General features: G+C 43.5%; 1 protein-coding gene across 3 annotated transcripts in view; it reads right to left on the minus strand.

Moving 5' to 3' along the window:
- LOC146865348 (3',5'-cyclic-AMP phosphodiesterase 4D) overlaps nt 1-18017 on the minus strand; it is a 1349871-nt gene that overhangs the window by 20097 nt on the left and 1311757 nt on the right. For all 3 annotated transcript variants that reach the window (XM_085631472.1, XM_085631460.1, XM_085631466.1), the window contains exons 8-11: nt 16385-16557; nt 13552-13650; nt 12316-12480; nt 3234-3333 (exon numbers count right to left, since the gene is read on the minus strand). In XM_085631472.1, coding sequence (XP_085487598.1) covers nt 3234-3333; nt 12316-12480; nt 13552-13650; nt 16385-16557 — 537 coding nt within the window. The remainder of the gene's footprint in view (nt 1-3233; nt 3334-12315; nt 12481-13551; nt 13651-16384; nt 16558-18017) is intronic.

An 18017-nucleotide genomic window follows, 5' to 3' on the forward strand; every position in this document is an offset into this window, starting at 1 on the left:
GCTTGTGGTCAACCGTTTACCATCTTCCAACACAATCGAAGAGCGCTTGCTTTTCTGTGTACCTAATTAGAGTAATGGAAAAGTGAAAATCATTCTTGGTGCAAGGTGCTCCATAGTATTTTCAAGACTGTCCCCTCAGAATCGAGACAATTATCCGATGGACACCAGAACACTCAACGAGACAGAAGCTGGAACCTCATCCTTCCAGCTCCAACGGATAAACCTTACTCGGTCTAAACTGGTTGAAGTGAAGCCTATCGGCACTCAGACGGCGCTAGGAGCCCAGGAGTGCTGGCCGGCACGTAGATGTATCTACAGATGAAGAGCCGCAGTGAGGGATCCAGGCGTGGAGTCTGTGATGCTGGCAATGCCATAAGGTGAACATGTGCAGAGCCTTTGTGGGTGCTCATAGACATTTGCAAATGGCGTTTAGACTTTCCGTATCTGCTTCTAAACTTGCACCGAATGGAGAAGGCGTAAGTGATGCGAGGAGTGTCAAGAAAATGCACACAACACACCCACTGTTTGTGCACGAGAGTGAGGGAAGTAACATCTTTACTTGGAATAAAGCCTACTATTTGCTAAATTTAAAATATAATATAGGAGTAAAATGCCTCTACTCTCCTCTCGATGTGTTTTCGAATTTTCAGTAGAAGAGATAATCCACACTCATGTTGCAGGGCAGCTTACAATATGGCAAATCTTAAACTTCCCTCACATAGGTCTGTGGATCCTGGGAATATGGTCGGCCATAAATGGTAAATGAGGACAGGAATAGGTATATGCAAGCTGAGACTTGGATGAGTCTGACCCTATAAAGTGCCGATATAGGAAAAGTTCCAATCCAGATAATTCCCAGACCAGCAAGGATCTGAATTAACCCCCCCCTTATTTGGGACAAAATGCCACAGCGCTCTGAATCAATACGCGGAACAGCCTGGGATTTTCAGCAATCACAAGAAAACAATACTCAAGCACACGGCATTGTCTTTTGGCTACAGTCCCTACTATACTAGAATTATCTAACTTCTATCAGCTGCCTACAGCTCACTCAAAGCTGTACAGCTGAAACACAACTTTACCAATGACAACTGAACAAGCGTTGGCAAAGCCAACAGATCTTGCTTGAGTGAGGTATTGGCTTTGTCATTTTTTTTTAGCAATGTTGTACAGCACTGTTCATCGCTCCAAGATTAACAACACAAACAACAGGCACGGGCAACACCGGCAACAGAGGGAGGGTGGGTCAACACGGGCAAAGGAGTAAGGGCGGGTCAACTCAGGCAACACAGGGAGGGCGGTGTTAGACACAACACGGACAACAGAGGAAAGGTGGGTGGCGGGACAAGAGAGGAAGGGTGGGGGCAACACGGACAACAGGGGGAGGGCGGGTGGGGCCAACACGGACAACAGAGGGAGGGCGGGTGGGGCCAACACGGACAACAGAGGGAGGGCGGGTGGGGCCAACACGGACAACAGAGGGAGGGCGGGTGGGGCCAGTAAGGACAACAGAGGGAGGGCGAGTGGGGCCAACACGGACAACAGAGGGAGGGCGGGTGGGGCCAACACGGACAACAGAGGGAGGGCGGGTGGGGCCAACACGGACAACAGAGGGAGGGCGGGTGGGGCCAAGACGGACAACAGAGGGAGGGCGGGTGGGGCCAACACGGACAACAGAGGGAGGGCGGGTGGGGCCAACACGGACAACAGAGGGAGGGCGGGTGGGGCCAACACGGACAACAGAGGGAGGGCGGGTGGGGCCAACACGGACAACAGAGGAGAGTTGGCAGCCTGGAGAATCATGTAAAGGGGAGAAGTACACATGGGCTACATTTGAAAAACACACACACTGGTACAATGTTTAAACACAAAGAAAAACAATGAGAGGACACAGGGGAGCGACAAACACTAGAAGAAAAAGAAACCCTAAGGCAGCTGACCAATAAGAAGCAAAAGAGAATGACAATGAAGCCAACCAATGGGCGGCCTCTTAGCCCACTGTTAGAAAACAATACGTCTTGCAAGAAACAGAGCATGCTCTGGCTTAGGCAAGAACTAAAAATGGCCCCATGTCATGAGGTTGCGTTTTAGCCAGTCCTTGTTTTTCATCTACCTGCAGCACCAAGCATTCTGGGACTTGTAGTTCCACTTTTTTTGCATTGTATGTATAAGCCTAAAAGTCTCAGCATCCGTATTGCTAACTGGAAAAGGTCAATTTCACAGTCATGACACAGAGCCAGCTGACAAATATGTCATATATGAACCTCTCTTTAGATTGGAGGATTCTGATAAATAACACCTTTCCTCCATGTTGCTAAAGTTTTACATTTGCAATTGCTCACTTATTAAAACTTGCCTAAATCTCGGAGAATGCAACAAATCCCACATTTCAGAATCTTTCTTCTATTGTCTCCCACAGTTTTGTCTTCATCATTCACAGTTTTAACAGTACACCAACAAGAAACATTTATTTTTGAGTTCCTCAAGCAACCTGGCAAAGATGTGAATCACTCCATCACCACATTTTCCTATCCTCCAGGCTCATAAACCACCAATTTAACTTATGGACACCCTTTCAGGTCAAGAACCATTGGTTCATCTAATGAATCACTACTTCATCTCATGAACCTATCCTTCACTGATGAACCTGTAGTTTAACTCATGAAATGCACATTCAGGTCAAGAACATTCATTCATCTTATGAATCATCCCTTCATCTTATGAACCTGCTCCTTCAACTCATGAACCCGTCTTTCAACTCATAGACATATATTTTACATTTCACGAACCACACCTTCTGCTCCTTCAGGTACATATTGGGGTCAAACATGTACCATATTTCTGACATACTGATAAAATTCAGGAATTATATGCCATGGATTCGCACACTACCAGTCCTATTTATAGGACCACACTACAGGCATAGTCCATGAATCTATAAATTGATCATCGAGTAGTCGATGAATTATAACAGTACCTATTCGTAAGCTGACGTGGTAAATTATGAGTATAAAATCTGCGAAATAGAACTTTGGCAGAACATGAAGGTGAGCAAAACTTTTGTGAATGGTACATTGGAAGAAGAAACAAACTTTTCAAAACCAAACAAATCAATTTTGTAAAAAAAATAATTGCAAAGGAACAAACATGCAGGATAAAAAAAGAAAACATTTGTATTCAACCTTCAGACTGTTTTCTCACACGTATGAGGAAATAAATAAGCTAGAACTTACTTGTGTTGATCAGAAATTGGTTGGAAACCCCAGGGTGATCTACGTCATGTATTGCACTTGCAAAAATCGCAGCAAGAATCTCCAGATCTGTAAAGACGGCCTAAAGACAGAACACATGAAGAAAATAAAATCTCTGCAGGAAATCTCCCCAGTACCTGGCAATATTTTAATTTATATGGTCTTGCGTTTCTATGTACGTCAGGAAGGAACAAGCAATCATTTCTACCTGCTGCCTAAAACATTGTGGATAAATATTTCAATGACACACCTTGGACTTCACTGTAAGCCATTTTCTAAAATTAGGCTAGGAAGGAAAAGGAGCAGGCTGGTGACCTATAGAAGCTAAATTATAGATCTTTATCCAGTTGATATATTCTGTTTGCCAGCTGATGGGGATGCAGGATTCGCTTCTGGCACCGGTCCCCTTTTTGCCAATCAATATTTACTTCTATTTTCTGAACTCGACCCCTTTCACCCACAGGCTCATAATGCTACCCACACACCGAGGAAGCATGTTCGTGTCAGCAGTGCTTAATTTGTAAAAGAATAAGTGCTGGGGCCGAAGATTTGCTCATAGCTTGCTGCCGTCAGGATAGAATGTTGGGGTGCCGAATACCAAGGCGGGGTCGTCTTGATTCCTCCTCGCGCTTCTTTTATCTACAGCCAGAAACCCACTACCCTTTTAACCCAATTGTTGCTGTTCTTTTTCATCCTTGCTTTCTCTCTTAGTCACGTTTTTCCCGTCTTTATCTTCCTCCTTCTTCTAACCCCCGTAATTATTTTTCTTCTTTCGTTGTGTGTCAAAGTCTGTTGAGGAAAAATAAGTCCCAGTCCAGAAGAATGAGAGCCAGTGCCCCCCCCCCTTGCAACCATCCGCTCAAATTAAGCACTGGGGCCATATTTTTAACACAATGTAACAATGCAAGCAGCACTTAGTTAGATTAACTATGCCATGCAGAACCACCCTGCATGGCATGGCATAGTAAATCTGGAGTAACACAAGGCAACGTATGTCACTGCTAGGGGTGGGCAGAGTTCGTGGATTTGGACTACGCGACATTCTGCAGAGTTGCATAAATAATCTGTAGAGTTCCGCTCAACCCTAGTTATTACAGCGCGAAGCAATAACATACAGTAGCATCCCACAAAAACCAGTCCGTTAACGTCCCTGGTCTGTTGGTTAGCGGGAGCTAAATATTCGAAGTCATGCCGAATAGTTTACAGCACCCCCTGCATTTAATATCTTGAGTGCATGTCACAGTTCACATTCAGGCCACTGTAAAAGACTCGTAGTGCATGTTTTACATAGTTCTCCGCGAAGGTAACGGTCAGCACGGCCGGAAATGTGCCCCCCCCCCCCCCCAATCAAACGTCTTTCGATTTATAACTGCAAAGTGATATTTCTACACGGGGCTCCTCCACTTGGCTGCTGTTAATGACGCGTCTCCTTGAGACAGCCTTTTAGCATCATTGTTCAACAGGCCCCCACATATTAATCAAATATTAGCAGCAGATTTTCAGGGAGACAACGCCTCCTCGGGGGTAGTAAGCGCTATATAAATAAAATTTAACCATAAGCCGAAAATATAGCAAACCGTTTGTACTTTGCATCAGTAGGGAGCCTTTATGGAATCCGTCTCGGGGAATAATGTGCGTCCCTTTTACGATTTAAATTACATCTTAGAGGTGCAGTTACAGTAATTGAAACGAATGGGGTCAGCCACTGACCTCAATGCACATAAATTGTCCTTGTCCAATCTGTCACGTTTGTCACTTGCTCATCAGAAAAGATCAAAGAAGCGAGCGAATTGCACATCATATACGACTCTCGCCACAGGGGCAGGGGGTGCGCGCAGTGTCAGAGCGGAGACGGGGATTCATGGAGTAACCGCCGTGCTTATGAATAAACACGAGCCAAACATTATTCAAAAACAACCCCAGAAAGTTATATCATGAGAAGACCCAGAAGAAAAAGGGCATGGGAGGGGCCTCAGGGTGGTACGATGCTCTTGTAAACATTTTATATAACGGAGAAATTGCACACAGGTTACAAAAATGCATTTACCATGCAGTATAATCTGTCTTGTTTCAGGCTTGAGAGTGACCCTGCGACGCGTCATGGCCCCCTCAGACGGCAGGGTATGTTACGGCCGTGAGTTCTCGTGCTAGCAGCAGGGCAAATGTAGCTGGCGGTGACTGCAGAAGACGATATTCCATATGTTTCCTGTCTGCTGGTTGTATTCCTAGCAGGCGCCAATGCAGTGTGGCTCCGCCATGATGGACGCCACGCTCCTTCCACACCAGGTAGGTCGGGCCACAAACAGTGGACAGCGTCGGCAGTGACGAACTCCACTAATGGAATCAGTTTGAGTTGGTCCAGAATATTTAGGGTGAGCGTGCACTGTTAGTCTGCAAGCGGTCAAAGCAGCTCCACATGGTTGACGACCCACATCGGAAAAGACAACTCGACTCACCAGAGGAAATCACCTCCGCTTCTGACCCGGAAGTAAATGTGTAGCTCCTGGGGGACCGCCACACCAGGCAACGGTCAGTTTTTGCAGACGTCGATCTCTGCCGTCAGTAGGGGTGGGCGGTGGGGGCAAACTCCACATGCGGCAGAATCTGAGTTTTTAAAAAAAACCCGTGCTCCCAGTGGAGCACGGAGCTGGCAAAACTTCACTGGGGGAGCGGAGTGCACCGCTCACCGCTAGTCACTGCCTTGCGTTTCTCTGCCTTTGGAAGACGCTTCATGGGTGGAGGGTGGGTGTTCCCAAGCATCTACCCATGGTTTTTGGTGCATTTCCAGATTTACTAATACAGCAAATCTGGGAATGCGTCAAATGATACGCCTTCCCAGGGGAGGAGTAACAAGGAAAATATGTTTGTATCCCCTCGTTGTTTTTCTGTTGTAACTCTTGTGCAAGGGTGCATTCATTGGCGCTTGGCAGCCACAAGTATGCCAGAGCATTCCTTCCCTCTTCATTTGACTCAGTGCAGCAACCTGTCTTGCTGTGTTGTGCAAAGTATTAGTAAATCTGCCCCAGGGTGTTTGCAGGTAGACACTTATGGTTTGCGCTTTGTGAAACCATTTCCAAAATTCTGACTAAAGTAGAACATGTTTTACCTGCTTAAATCATTATGTGCTGAAATCACAAGTAATAAACCTAAGGGAACACTGATACACTATGACATTCTTTATCTTCATCACATTTTTTTAACATACATTTAATAGGGAGTGGACATAGGGCCAAAGACATTGTGATGAAGTTACCAAACAGCCACATTCTATATAGGATGATTAAATATATGGGCTTCAAAGTACATAACAAATACTGCTCGCCACAGACAGAAAATAAAGCACAGCCATGACAGATCACAAAAAGTAACCCCTCAGTGCAATGCTATGCAGAGGTACAGGTCCCACATTTTTGTTCCATGGTTTAGGAGATCACAGGCTAAAACAAGCATTGGCAAAGCCAATAGGTCTCGTCTATGCTAGAGCTATTGGCTTTGCCATTATGTTTTAGCTACGTTGTACATCAGTGTGGCTGCTATGAAGCATGGCTAAAAGTTAGTAGGGTAAAGGAGAGTGGAGTGTCGTAAAGTGGAGTAGAGTGGAGTGTTGTGGAGTGGCGTAGAGAGTTGTAGAGGGGCATATAGTGGTGCAGAGTAGAGCTGAGTGGAGTGGTGTAGAGTGTTATGGACGGAGTAGAGTGTTGGAGTGGAAGGGCATAGAGTAAAGTAGAGTGGAAGGACGTAGAGTGGAGTTGAGATGGGTGGCGTAGAGTGTTGTGGAATGCAGTTGAGTGGTTTAGAGTGGAGTGGCGTAGAGGGTGTTCCGTAGACTGCTGTAGAGTGACATAGAGCGGACTAAATTGTTGTAGAGTGGAGTGGCATAGAGTGTAGTAGTGTAGGAGAGTGGAATGGTGTAGAGTGTTGTAGAGTCAAGTGGTGTAGAGTGGAAAGGCAAACAGTTGAGTGGAGTCGCACAGAGTGTAGTAGTATGTCATAGAACAGAGTGGAGTATAGTGTCATGGAGTGGCATAGAGGGAGTTGTGTAAAGCGTTGTAGAGTGGATCAGTGTGGTAGAGTGGAGTACAGAGTTTAAGAATAGAGTGGCATACAGTGGAATAGAGTTTAATGGAGTAGAGAATCATAGAGTGGTGTATCATGGAGTAGAGTGTCGTAGAGTGGACTATAGTGAAGTGAAAAAAGGGGTGCAGAGTAGATTGGCGCAGAGTGCATTGGCTTTGTGTAAAGTGGTGTTGAGTCCATTGGCATAGAGTGCAGTGATGTGGCGAAGGGTGCAGTGGAGTAGAGTGGTGCAGAGTACAATGCAGAGGCGAAAAGTGCAGTGACGTAGAGTAGATTGTCTCAGAGTAGAGTGAAGAGGTGTGGAGTAGAGCGGAGTGGTGCAGGGCAGAGTGTAGAGCAGAGTGGCGTAGAATGTAGTGGCATATAGTAAAGTGGTATAGAGTGCAGCGGCATGGAGTGAAGTGGTGCAGAACAGATTAGAGTGACGTAGAGTGGAGTGATGCAGAGTAGAGTGGAGTGACAGTGCATTGGAGTAGAGTGCAGTAGAGTGGCGAAGAGTTGAGTGGTGCAGAGCAGAGTGGTGCGGAGTAGAGTGCAGTGGTATAGAGTAGAGTGGCATTGAGTTCAGTGGCAGAGAGTGAAGTCTTGCAAAATAGAGTGACAAAGTGCAGTGATGTAGAGTGCAGTGACGTAGTGTGCATTGGTGTAGTGGTATTGAGTACAGTGGTGCAGTGGCAAAGAGTGTAGTAGTGCATAGTAGAGTGGGGAAGAGTGCACTGGCAGATTTGAGTAGTGCAGAGTAGAGAGGCGCAGAGTGTAGTGGCGTAGAATGCAGTGTCAGAGTGCAGTGGTGCACAGCAGATTAGAGTGGTGTAGAGTGTAGTGGCTTTGAGTGTAGTGGGTAGAGTGATATGGTGTAGAGAGGCGTGGAGTGGTGCAGAATAGGGTGCACTGGCGCAGAGTAGAGTTGTGCAGAGTAGAGTGTCGTAGAGTGCAATGGTGCAGAGTGGTACATAACAGAGTGGCATACAGGATAGAGGCGTGTTGAAAAGTAGAGAGGCACATAATAGAGTGACATACAGGGCAGTTGCATAGAAGAGTGTTGAAAAGTAGAGTATAGTAGTGTACAGTGCAGTGGTGCAGAGCAGATTTGTGTAGAATGCAGTGGCATAGAGTATAGGTTTTGAGTAAAGTGGTGAAGAGTGCATTGGCATAGAATGCATTGGTTAGAGTGCAGTGGCGTAGAGTGCAGTGGCGTAGAGTGCAGTGGCGTAGAGTGCAGTGGCGTAGAGTGCAGTGGCGTAGAGTGCAGTGGCGTAGAGTGCAGTGGCGTAGAGTGCAGTGGCGTAGAGTGCAGTGGCGTAAAGTGCAGTGGCACAGGGTACATTGTAGCGGCGTTGAGTGGAGTGGTTTAGAGTGCAGTGACGTAGAGTAGAATGACACAGAGTAGAATAGAGTAGATTGTTTCATGGTAATGTGAAGTGGCATAGAGTGCACTGGCATACAGTAGAGTGTCGTAGAGTGCAGCGGACCAGAGTAGATTAAAGTGGCTTAGACTGGATTGGAGTAGAGGTCAGTGGCGAAGAGTGCAGCGGTGCACAGTAGAGTAGTGTGGGGTAGAGTGTATTGGCATAGAGTACAGTGGTGTAGAATAAAGGTTGTTGGGTGAAGTGGCGTAGAGTGGTGCAGACTAGAGGGCAGTGTTGGGGGGTGGGGTAAAGTGGAGTACGCTTGGTGTGATAGAACACTGCTATTACAGACAAAACATTTTCAATTGAAACGACCATTACATTTGCACAGACATACAGTTTTACAAAAAAAACTGTACAGCACACAAACGATAATGTGAGGTAATGTCATCACCTAGTGTATTGATTTGTTTTGGTCGTATTCAAATATTTGTTTCCATTACACTTCAGAATGACCAAAAAATGTTTCATTTGTGCTTTTCATATTCTGAAATATCTGCACAGTTCATTTACAGACATTTAAAATTTGAATTGTGCTAGAAAATGGAAAGGATTGTCAGATGAATCCTCTCACATTTAAGTCAGAGAAAGAAAAGTAAACGCCAGCTTCCTGGAAGACAGATCCTAACATTTGACTTCTGTCTTTCAATGCACAGCAAATGTGACAAGATAAGAACAAGATTTATAGGCCTGTTTACAGAAATTCAGTACTGGTGGAAGAATACAGTAAACAAGGTTTAGGTAAGGGAAGGGACGAACTCAAGCTGGACAGCCTAAAACAAATAAAGCCAGCAAATAGAAAGCAAGCCAATGAGAGTTAGAAAGCCAAAGGTAAGCAATGGGAGGAATGCATCCCCAGGGAAGCTTTCTGAATGTCCCCAAGATGCCGTTCACAAACTAGACAGCTGTGCTGTATGGTAGGCTTCGACCTAAAAAAAAGGGTTGATTTGATGCGCTCCCCTGCCGTGAAGTTTACATCGCCTTTCCGTGCAGGTTTAACACCGGGTTTTAGTTTGTGTAATTTGCATGGGGACCCTTAGTGTTCAATATCTTTCCACCCATAAATGTAACAACAATTAATGTTGCATTTCGCGTACAAGGGCTGACAGAATAAGGGAAAACGCCACTGCTTTCGGACAATCTAGTGAACATTATTGAGATACAGCCACAAGACCATTTTAAGGGGAGGGCAGATTTTCCACAGCTCAAGGAGCATTAAACCATAACCAGGTTATTTTTTTTTTTACATGTTTTTAAATAATTACGTTCCCTTTTTTGTACTGCAATTATTTTGTCCATGGTAGGATTTATTTATCGAGGCCTACATGACCTGGAGTGCTGCAATATGAGAGATGCTTTTTCTAAAATAGTGGCTTTAACATGGGACGGGCAGGCAGTCAGTCGGCTTGGAACTGGCACCTCTTTAGCACGTTTCTAGCAATGCGACAGATGCAGCAAGAAAATGGCTGGTGATGTACAACACCTAAAAATATATTTGTTTAATTTTGGAATGGAAGGAATCTGACAAGAATAAAAGTGACGATTTACAAGCTCAACTGTTCTCTTGCTACATATATAGTATGCATATGTGTTTGTGTCGATAAAATTATATATAGACCCACGCCCACACACAGCTGAACGCACCATGATAATTAGGCATCTCCCTTCATCGGAGGGAAAAGAATATTACAAGCTGCTATATGGGTGCAAATTTACATAAATAATATATGCAATGATTGCTCATTAGCAGTGCGACTTCGGCGTGTTACTAATGGGATATTAAAGTTTTTATGAGCAAGTGCATGACATGTAATACAATGAAATAAATACAGAATGTGACATTTGCTTCAATATATATGTGTTTCCTCTTAACACAAATCAGCCTTGTGCTGAAACAGGACTCTGAGAAAAAAGCTGATCTAACGAAGATCGAAATGAAATTTGCCACCAATAAGACTGCCCAAGCAGCTCAAAGAGTGCGTTATGGAAGCGCGTGTCAACCCCCAATCAATGTGCAATGTACAACGGAAGCCCAGCATTCTTGAGAACCCCAACCAATGTACAATGGAAGCACAGCCTTCTTGAGACCCCCAACAAATGTGCAATGTACCATGGAATCCCTGCCTTCTGGAGACTCCCCCAACAAATGTGCAATGTACCATGGAATCCCTGCCTTCTGGAGACTCCCCCAACAAATGTGCAATGCACAATGGAAGCCCACCCTTCCTGAGAGACATCCGAGTCAACATGAACTCCCTGCACCCATCTTCAATGGATGATGATCTCCTAGGCAAACAGTCTGTGGTGGAACGACAGCTAAAAGCAGCCTTGGAAAATGTTCTCAGTTCGACCCTACTGGCGCAACTGAGTGCATCAAGCAAGTCCAACCACAGTAAGGTGGATTTCAGGATTGGATCGGGGGGAAGGTGGAATCAAAATATGTACGTGTTTACATGAACATTTTGTGTGTTCCCTCATGGATATTTGCCAGGCTGGACATCAGATGATCCTTCCATCCACCCAATCCCAAAAGCAGCCCCTTCGCCCTCCTACTAGGGGATTCCCCAAGCCCGATATGGCCAATCCAATCCTGCAAACAGTTATTTGCCCTGTACTGCAGTTTAGTGAAGGCGTATCTGCAAGGTTTCATGCCCAGCTTCATCATCACTGCGACCCACTCTGTATACCCTTTTCACTCATGCAGAGAGCCTATGGGTTTGATTCTTTAACTACTTCCCCCATACAGTACAGGCTAAAATGCCTACCTTACCCTCCCTTGTCTATAACACTACCTATATTTCACTACAACATCATCTATTTCACTTCCATCCTCTATTCCACAGTTTCTCCCCACTAGAGCACCTCTTCCCTACCTTCTTCTACCCCCAGTTTAATATTCTTCAAAGCCCACCACTACACTTCACCAAGACCCAAACGTCTCCCACCCCAGGATCCTTACCTTATTCTTCTAAACCCTTTTCCTATTACCACTAAAGGGAACAACACAGTCCGCATGGTGTGAAATATGTAAACAAGCAAAGGACATTTATTATAATTGCTTTTTATAGGGTCTATCTACAGCTGACGCAACTTTTGGCCATATTAGAGTAGTGTCATTTGGGCAGGGGCTAAGGATACTGTCCGATGATGAGGTGCGAGATGTGTGTCTACTTAACAATTTTCTTTTATCGAAGCTAAAGAGCCTTTGCTAAAGAGTGTAATGTTTATTTTGAAAAGTAAGATCACACTTTTCCAAATCAGCAACATCTAGAATATATATTCTTTTCAATAATTAAATCCAATACACATGCATTAAATTGCTGAACAGGGTAAAACAGGGAGCTGGCCTTACTGCTACGTGGGGTCCGTAGAAAGAGTTAAGAGCTGTACTAATTTGCACCTTTCTTTCAAAGAAATAGTCAGGCGCTGATGTCATTATCATTATTAGGATACAGCAAAACTAAAAGTGTTATTTGTGAAATAAAATGCAGCCTAGAGGTTGATGTGCTCTGAAATAGGCCTGAGTGGATGGCACTGGGGAAAGTGACTAAGATGATAGATTAGTGCGGTGCACTTACCTCCAGAGCAGGCGTTGATAGCAGTACGTGCGTAGACTGAGCCACATCCGCTGCATGTATATTATTGTGATACGCCACATCCGCATGGTAATGATCTTCCAGAGTCATCAAGTACGTCACTAAAGTGTCGACTGGAATTTTAAAGGTTTTCAATAAATCCCGCTCCTGAAAGAAAGCAATGATAAAGAAGGAATTCAACAAACGGGGGACTGTAGCCTGGGTTACGCTTTTGTAACCAAAGCAGCTTTAGCAACAGTTGTGAAGAATAATAGAGAGTGTGTGGAATATTATGGAATATATTACAATTAGCTTAAAAAATTAAATATTCTTCCCATATACCCTCCATGTGTTCAATGAAAATGCTATCCATGTGAAACATTCGTCTGAGAGTTCCTCACCAAAAGCGATTGGTATGAACTCCCACAACGATTATTCAATAGACACTTTTATGAAGCACCCCCAATTAATGCAAGAGCTGTCCAGCATCTTCAGAACTCGCCTGCCTTGTATTATTTTTATACAATAATCTATTTTGAGCATGGTTTATTTTCTGAATAAGTACAAAGTATTATTATTGGAAATGGAGTTCAAAAACCTTCTAAGGTGTGCCCAATTCTACCCTTCTCTGAAATCCTTGGTTGAGCCAGCCCCTGGCCACCATTTTCCTCACGAGCCAAAATGTCAGAATGGCAATGGGGTTACTTGTACAGTCTTAATGCCATGTATTTGGGAAAACCTTATATTTACTTTTTTTAAATATGTATTTTTTTCAGTTAGAAAATGAACGGAGAAATCCATGTTCAAGCCCAGTAAAACAGCGAGTAGGATAAAGGAAGCAGAGGGGCTGCATCTTTTGAGGACATAAGAAAAGGTGATGGAGAGAGGGTGTGGCTGGGCTTCAGGTTCAGTTTATCCCGACGTTTCCACACAACAGGCAGGAAGGATATCATGTTGTTTTTACGAAAAAAATAATACACAAGGTGAGGTCATCACCTCTTTCCTCTACCGTAGTTCAAATGTGCACATATATATTTACAATGTCTTTATAAATTATTCAAATGCATATAAATATATTCAAACCCAAGCTACTGCAGCTCCTCCGTTAATTTCTGAATGCACACAGTATTAAAGGAATAAAATACAGTAGTGTGTGGGAGTTTGCAAGATGCTACTGAGCTGTAGTATAACCTACAGACCCAGGGATGCACTATATATATATATTTGACTATTCCTTACCTGAAAAATGGTGTGCATGACAACAGTCAAAGGTCGGTTTCCAGAAAACTCAGCTACTTTGAAAGTGTTAAGGCCCCATCTGTTCACGTCTTCCAGTTCCTAAGAGAGAAATTAAACACAAGACTCTGTACCGGTGCTTGGCTTTTATGAACAAAGATCTGACAATACAATACCAATGACATTGCCAATGTCAAGTCAAGTGACTGACCTTTCTCAATTAAGTACTCGCCCATAGGAGGAATTGCACACTTCATATTGGAATATAGCAAAACTCTACCCCTGCCTGTCCCAGATTACTCTGGCCCTGTGATCACGAAAAATAAGCATTTATAAATTTCTTATTGGGTTCCACTAGAGAAAAGGCTACAATTAAAGACACAACAGATTAGCTTCTCCATCAAAGGGTTCCCGAGAATCCTATACCCGCGTTCCCTGGGTAAAATAGACAAGGCCACCACAACCTTGCAGCACTAGATGTGTAAGAAGCAGACACTTAGAGGGAAATACATGCTACCCAGGGTCCTACAGTATGAATGCAAGCAGGAGAAACCCACTAGTGGAGAGGTACAAACCTGTATGACCACCTATTCTGACAAGCGTATCTCACTTGAGATTGATGAGCTAAGGACACAGGTTCTTATCGCAAAAATATATATTTTTTAAAACCTTCCATTCATAGACTTATTGTTATACGTCTGCGAATTTCTGGGGAGTCACATATCACCTCCTCCATGATTATTGCTGAGGACTGCCTGGCAGGAAACCTTCAGGATGTGTGCATCTATGCATCAAATGGCCATGTTCTATTTTATCAATCATGAAAATATTTTTCTGATAGTTTTTTTTCTCTACCTCGAAGAATTCTGGTGGGTGTGGGGGTCCTTCCTTCTCTTTCCCACTCTTGAAAGACATTCAATATAGCATGTTCATGGAGTCCAACATTCATTTTCACAGTGGGAATGTCTATTCAGTATACTTGTGAATGGCAACAAAGTTTTGTGTGGCGACTTTACCTGAATCTCATCCCAAAGCAATTGATTGGACCAGGCTCTTTTAAGTCTAGAATTCCATTTGTGGGTGTAAAGCTCTGAAGATCCTCACACTGTGACTTAGGATCTGGAAAATTACACCGTCAGATGTTTTTGTGCGCTCAAAGTGATCTTGGGTGAGAAAAATGGCTGTGACTCCACATCAAACAGCATTCTCCTATACCAGCTATACCTTTAGCATTTGATCCAACTAATGATGACATCAGTGAGCAACAATCATCCAAATAACTCAATTGGAAATTATTCTAACCAAAGTCATTACTTCAGTATATAACCATCGGCAAAGCCAAACAGGTTTGGCATTGTCTGCTAGCCTTTTGGCTTTGTCAATGATTGCTTCATGTTGACATGGTTTTTGCACACCTTTTGTTAGGAAAGTTGATGGGCCCACACCAATCAAAAAATAAAAAAAATAATGAAAAAATATATTGGCTGAAAGCAAAAATATTTTTGGGGTCTCAAAAAGCACTTATTGCCATAGTAGCCCTTGGCACTAAAGGGGCTCCGTCTGTGGGTGAGCTCCGTGTGTAAGGGGAGAATGCCTTCTAAAAATATTACAGCCCTCCTGGCACATACGGTACCAGTCATTAAAAGCTCACTCCTTCGTTGCAGGTCCCCTCTAGCATCTCAGACCTCTAAGCCTTTAACAGCCAGTACAACCCTCAGAGGTGGCTATAATGCAATACCAATAGATTTGGATAGAGTTGACTAGTACTCATCAAGTACCTAGCAATTGCAATGTTATATGGCTGCAGTAAATTATCAATCACAAAGGTACTTGTACACACTAAGCAAAGTCACATATACATTAAAAGAATGAATGTATAATTAATTAAGAATTAATGTACCTTTTTCTAATTACTCTTCGTTTAAAGAGTAGAATGTGTTGTTACAATATTCTGCAGATACACAGATTTGTAAAACACTTGAGCATAATGGTGATCTTGTAGTAATATATGTTCATGAGCAATCTGCTACCACCTTTCAATATTTCCATTACACGGTATGTGTCCACAGCCAGCATCAATTTTAGACATTGAGTGGGAGCGGAATTTCAATGTGCTGTGCTATCCAGCGATAGGCGGGCGAAGCAAGTCCGGCACATTGTGCCAAATCTAATTACTCTTCGTTTAAGAGTGTATGCTGTGGGGAGACATTCTCAGAGCACAAGATACTTACATGGGAATACAATCAATTAGTGAACGGATGCTCTGCTTACAAAATGAACTCTTAATGCAACAGTTGGTTATCTAACTATCCACTAGATATTTGCAACTAGTGACTAGATATTTACGGCCATTAAATGAACTTTATAAAATGGAGTCAAGAAAGTCCTACATGTACAATAAAAAAATGATAGCTAAATGGATGTCACTGGCCACATCTGAAAGAACCAAGGGGCATATTATCAAGCATGGAGTTAAAATTATCGCCGCTATAGCGGCAGAAAACTGCCGCTAAAGCGGCGATAATGGGCTTGATAATATGCACTTGAGAATTAGAATAGAAGCCCATATTGTCACCAAAACATGGGCTTCTAAGGGAATTCTCAAGGGCATATTATCAAGCCCATTATCGCCGCTTTAGCTGCAGTTTTCTGCTGCTAAAGCGGAGATAATTTTAACTCTGTTTCTTGACAATATGCCCCCTGGTAGAGTAACCTTCTAAATGGCCACCCCATGTCACTTCCTTCGATCACAACATGCGGTCAAAACTAGAAAGTCTATAGGTGCCATGATTGTCAGTTTTTGCGCTAGAAGTCAGCTTGTTCATGCTGTTCCTACCTTGGCTAGAATGTCTTCCTGCTCAGTTTTGACTCCAAACCGTGGGATACTTGAATTCGTTAAACTTGAGCTGTGCATGAGCTTCTTCACTCCGCTGATCTGCGACATCGGCCTCTTCTTCTTCTCCTTCTCCTTCTGTGCCTGAGTTGGCATCTCCACTTCATGCTGTTTGTCTAAAGCGGAAGGCCAATAGAGATCATTCAATGGGATTTGTTTTGGAAGAGATTAGAAAACAACTGTGGTGTTGAACAGTTCTCAAACAGAGAGAACTGTGACATTCGGGACTCCAAAGTTTTAACACAATAAAATGGTCCATATGGATTAGGTATTATATGAATATTGCATGAGGAAAACAGCTTCAGTCTTATTAGAACTGGAGTTAAAACCCTCTCCAACTGCAGTCAGTTCAGCTCACTTGCTAATGAGCATTGTTTACCTGCTCGCCGCCTGTCAACCCTACATGGCGCTCTTTGAATCAGAAATGATGATATTATGGGAGCAGATAAACACTCCAGATACAGTGCTATACCCACTGACATTAGTGCACCTCGCAGAGTCCTCCTTGTAACTGGTGCAGACAGATAAGGTAATTAAAATTGTAGTAAAATATAAAAGCAGCAGACTTAGTGAGGGACCACTACACAGCCACGAGGACAATGCAATCTGGCCATCACTGACCTCATCAGTAAATCCCTAGACAATGAACGAGAAAGCCATCGAGCACTAAAAAAAGGCAACAGTAGCAACCAAACACCCAAAAACATTAACTTAAGCAATAATAGACCAAGAGGCACTTGCCAACTAGCAATCGAATTTGAACATTCAGCACTGGTATTGCAAGGGGATTGACAAAAAACACTACAGAATTAATAATAGATCAAACTAATCCAAGATCAGCAAACCAGATCCACCTCTGAGAAAGATATACAGAGCTCATCACCTTAATCAATACCATCAGACAACGCGTATGCTCTTTTCATTCATTCTCAAGTTACTTATAACATGGTTCACAGCGGTGTTCTACAGAGTAGGTTAAAACAATTGACTCAACCACCAGAGTCCCTTAGTGGTACATGTTTGTCACCACCAGCATTCAGTATCCCCGTTGGCCCTTTCCACAATTTGAAAAGCAACACCTGCAATTTAAAATATCACTTATGCCTGAAGCCAGGACCAAAGCAGCACCAGATGTTGCATGAACAACATCTACAATCAGCTGAGGAGTTTTGTGCATCTCCAAAGCATCAACACCAAAATTGTACTGGCTGGAGAATCAAAATGAATAATCATACCTTTGGTGTGGCCCCCAGCTGCAGGGACATCGCTCCAGCTCAAAGTTGCGAGGAATGTTGAAGTAAACTTCGATATAGAATTGTCATTCACTTCTGTCTCCACCTCAAAAAGCATAAGTCCACTAATTTCCAACTCCCCAGGCCTCCTTGAGAAGAAACGCAGCTTGGAGCGACCCCAAAACTAATCATACATTAGAGACCAATTAAAAATTGCAAATGAAAGTGAGAGTATATAGAGCCATGCAACATGCACAAAGCATTCTGGAACACGTACCCCGAATAAATTATGTGCCAACCTCCAGTGAGCCAAACTGGCAACCAGCTGCCAGCCCAAATTCAAA

Source organism: Triturus cristatus, chromosome 2_1, assembly GCF_964204655.1.
Source record: "Triturus cristatus chromosome 2_1, aTriCri1.1, whole genome shotgun sequence".
NCBI classification, from domain to species: domain Eukaryota; kingdom Metazoa; phylum Chordata; class Amphibia; order Caudata; family Salamandridae; genus Triturus; species Triturus cristatus.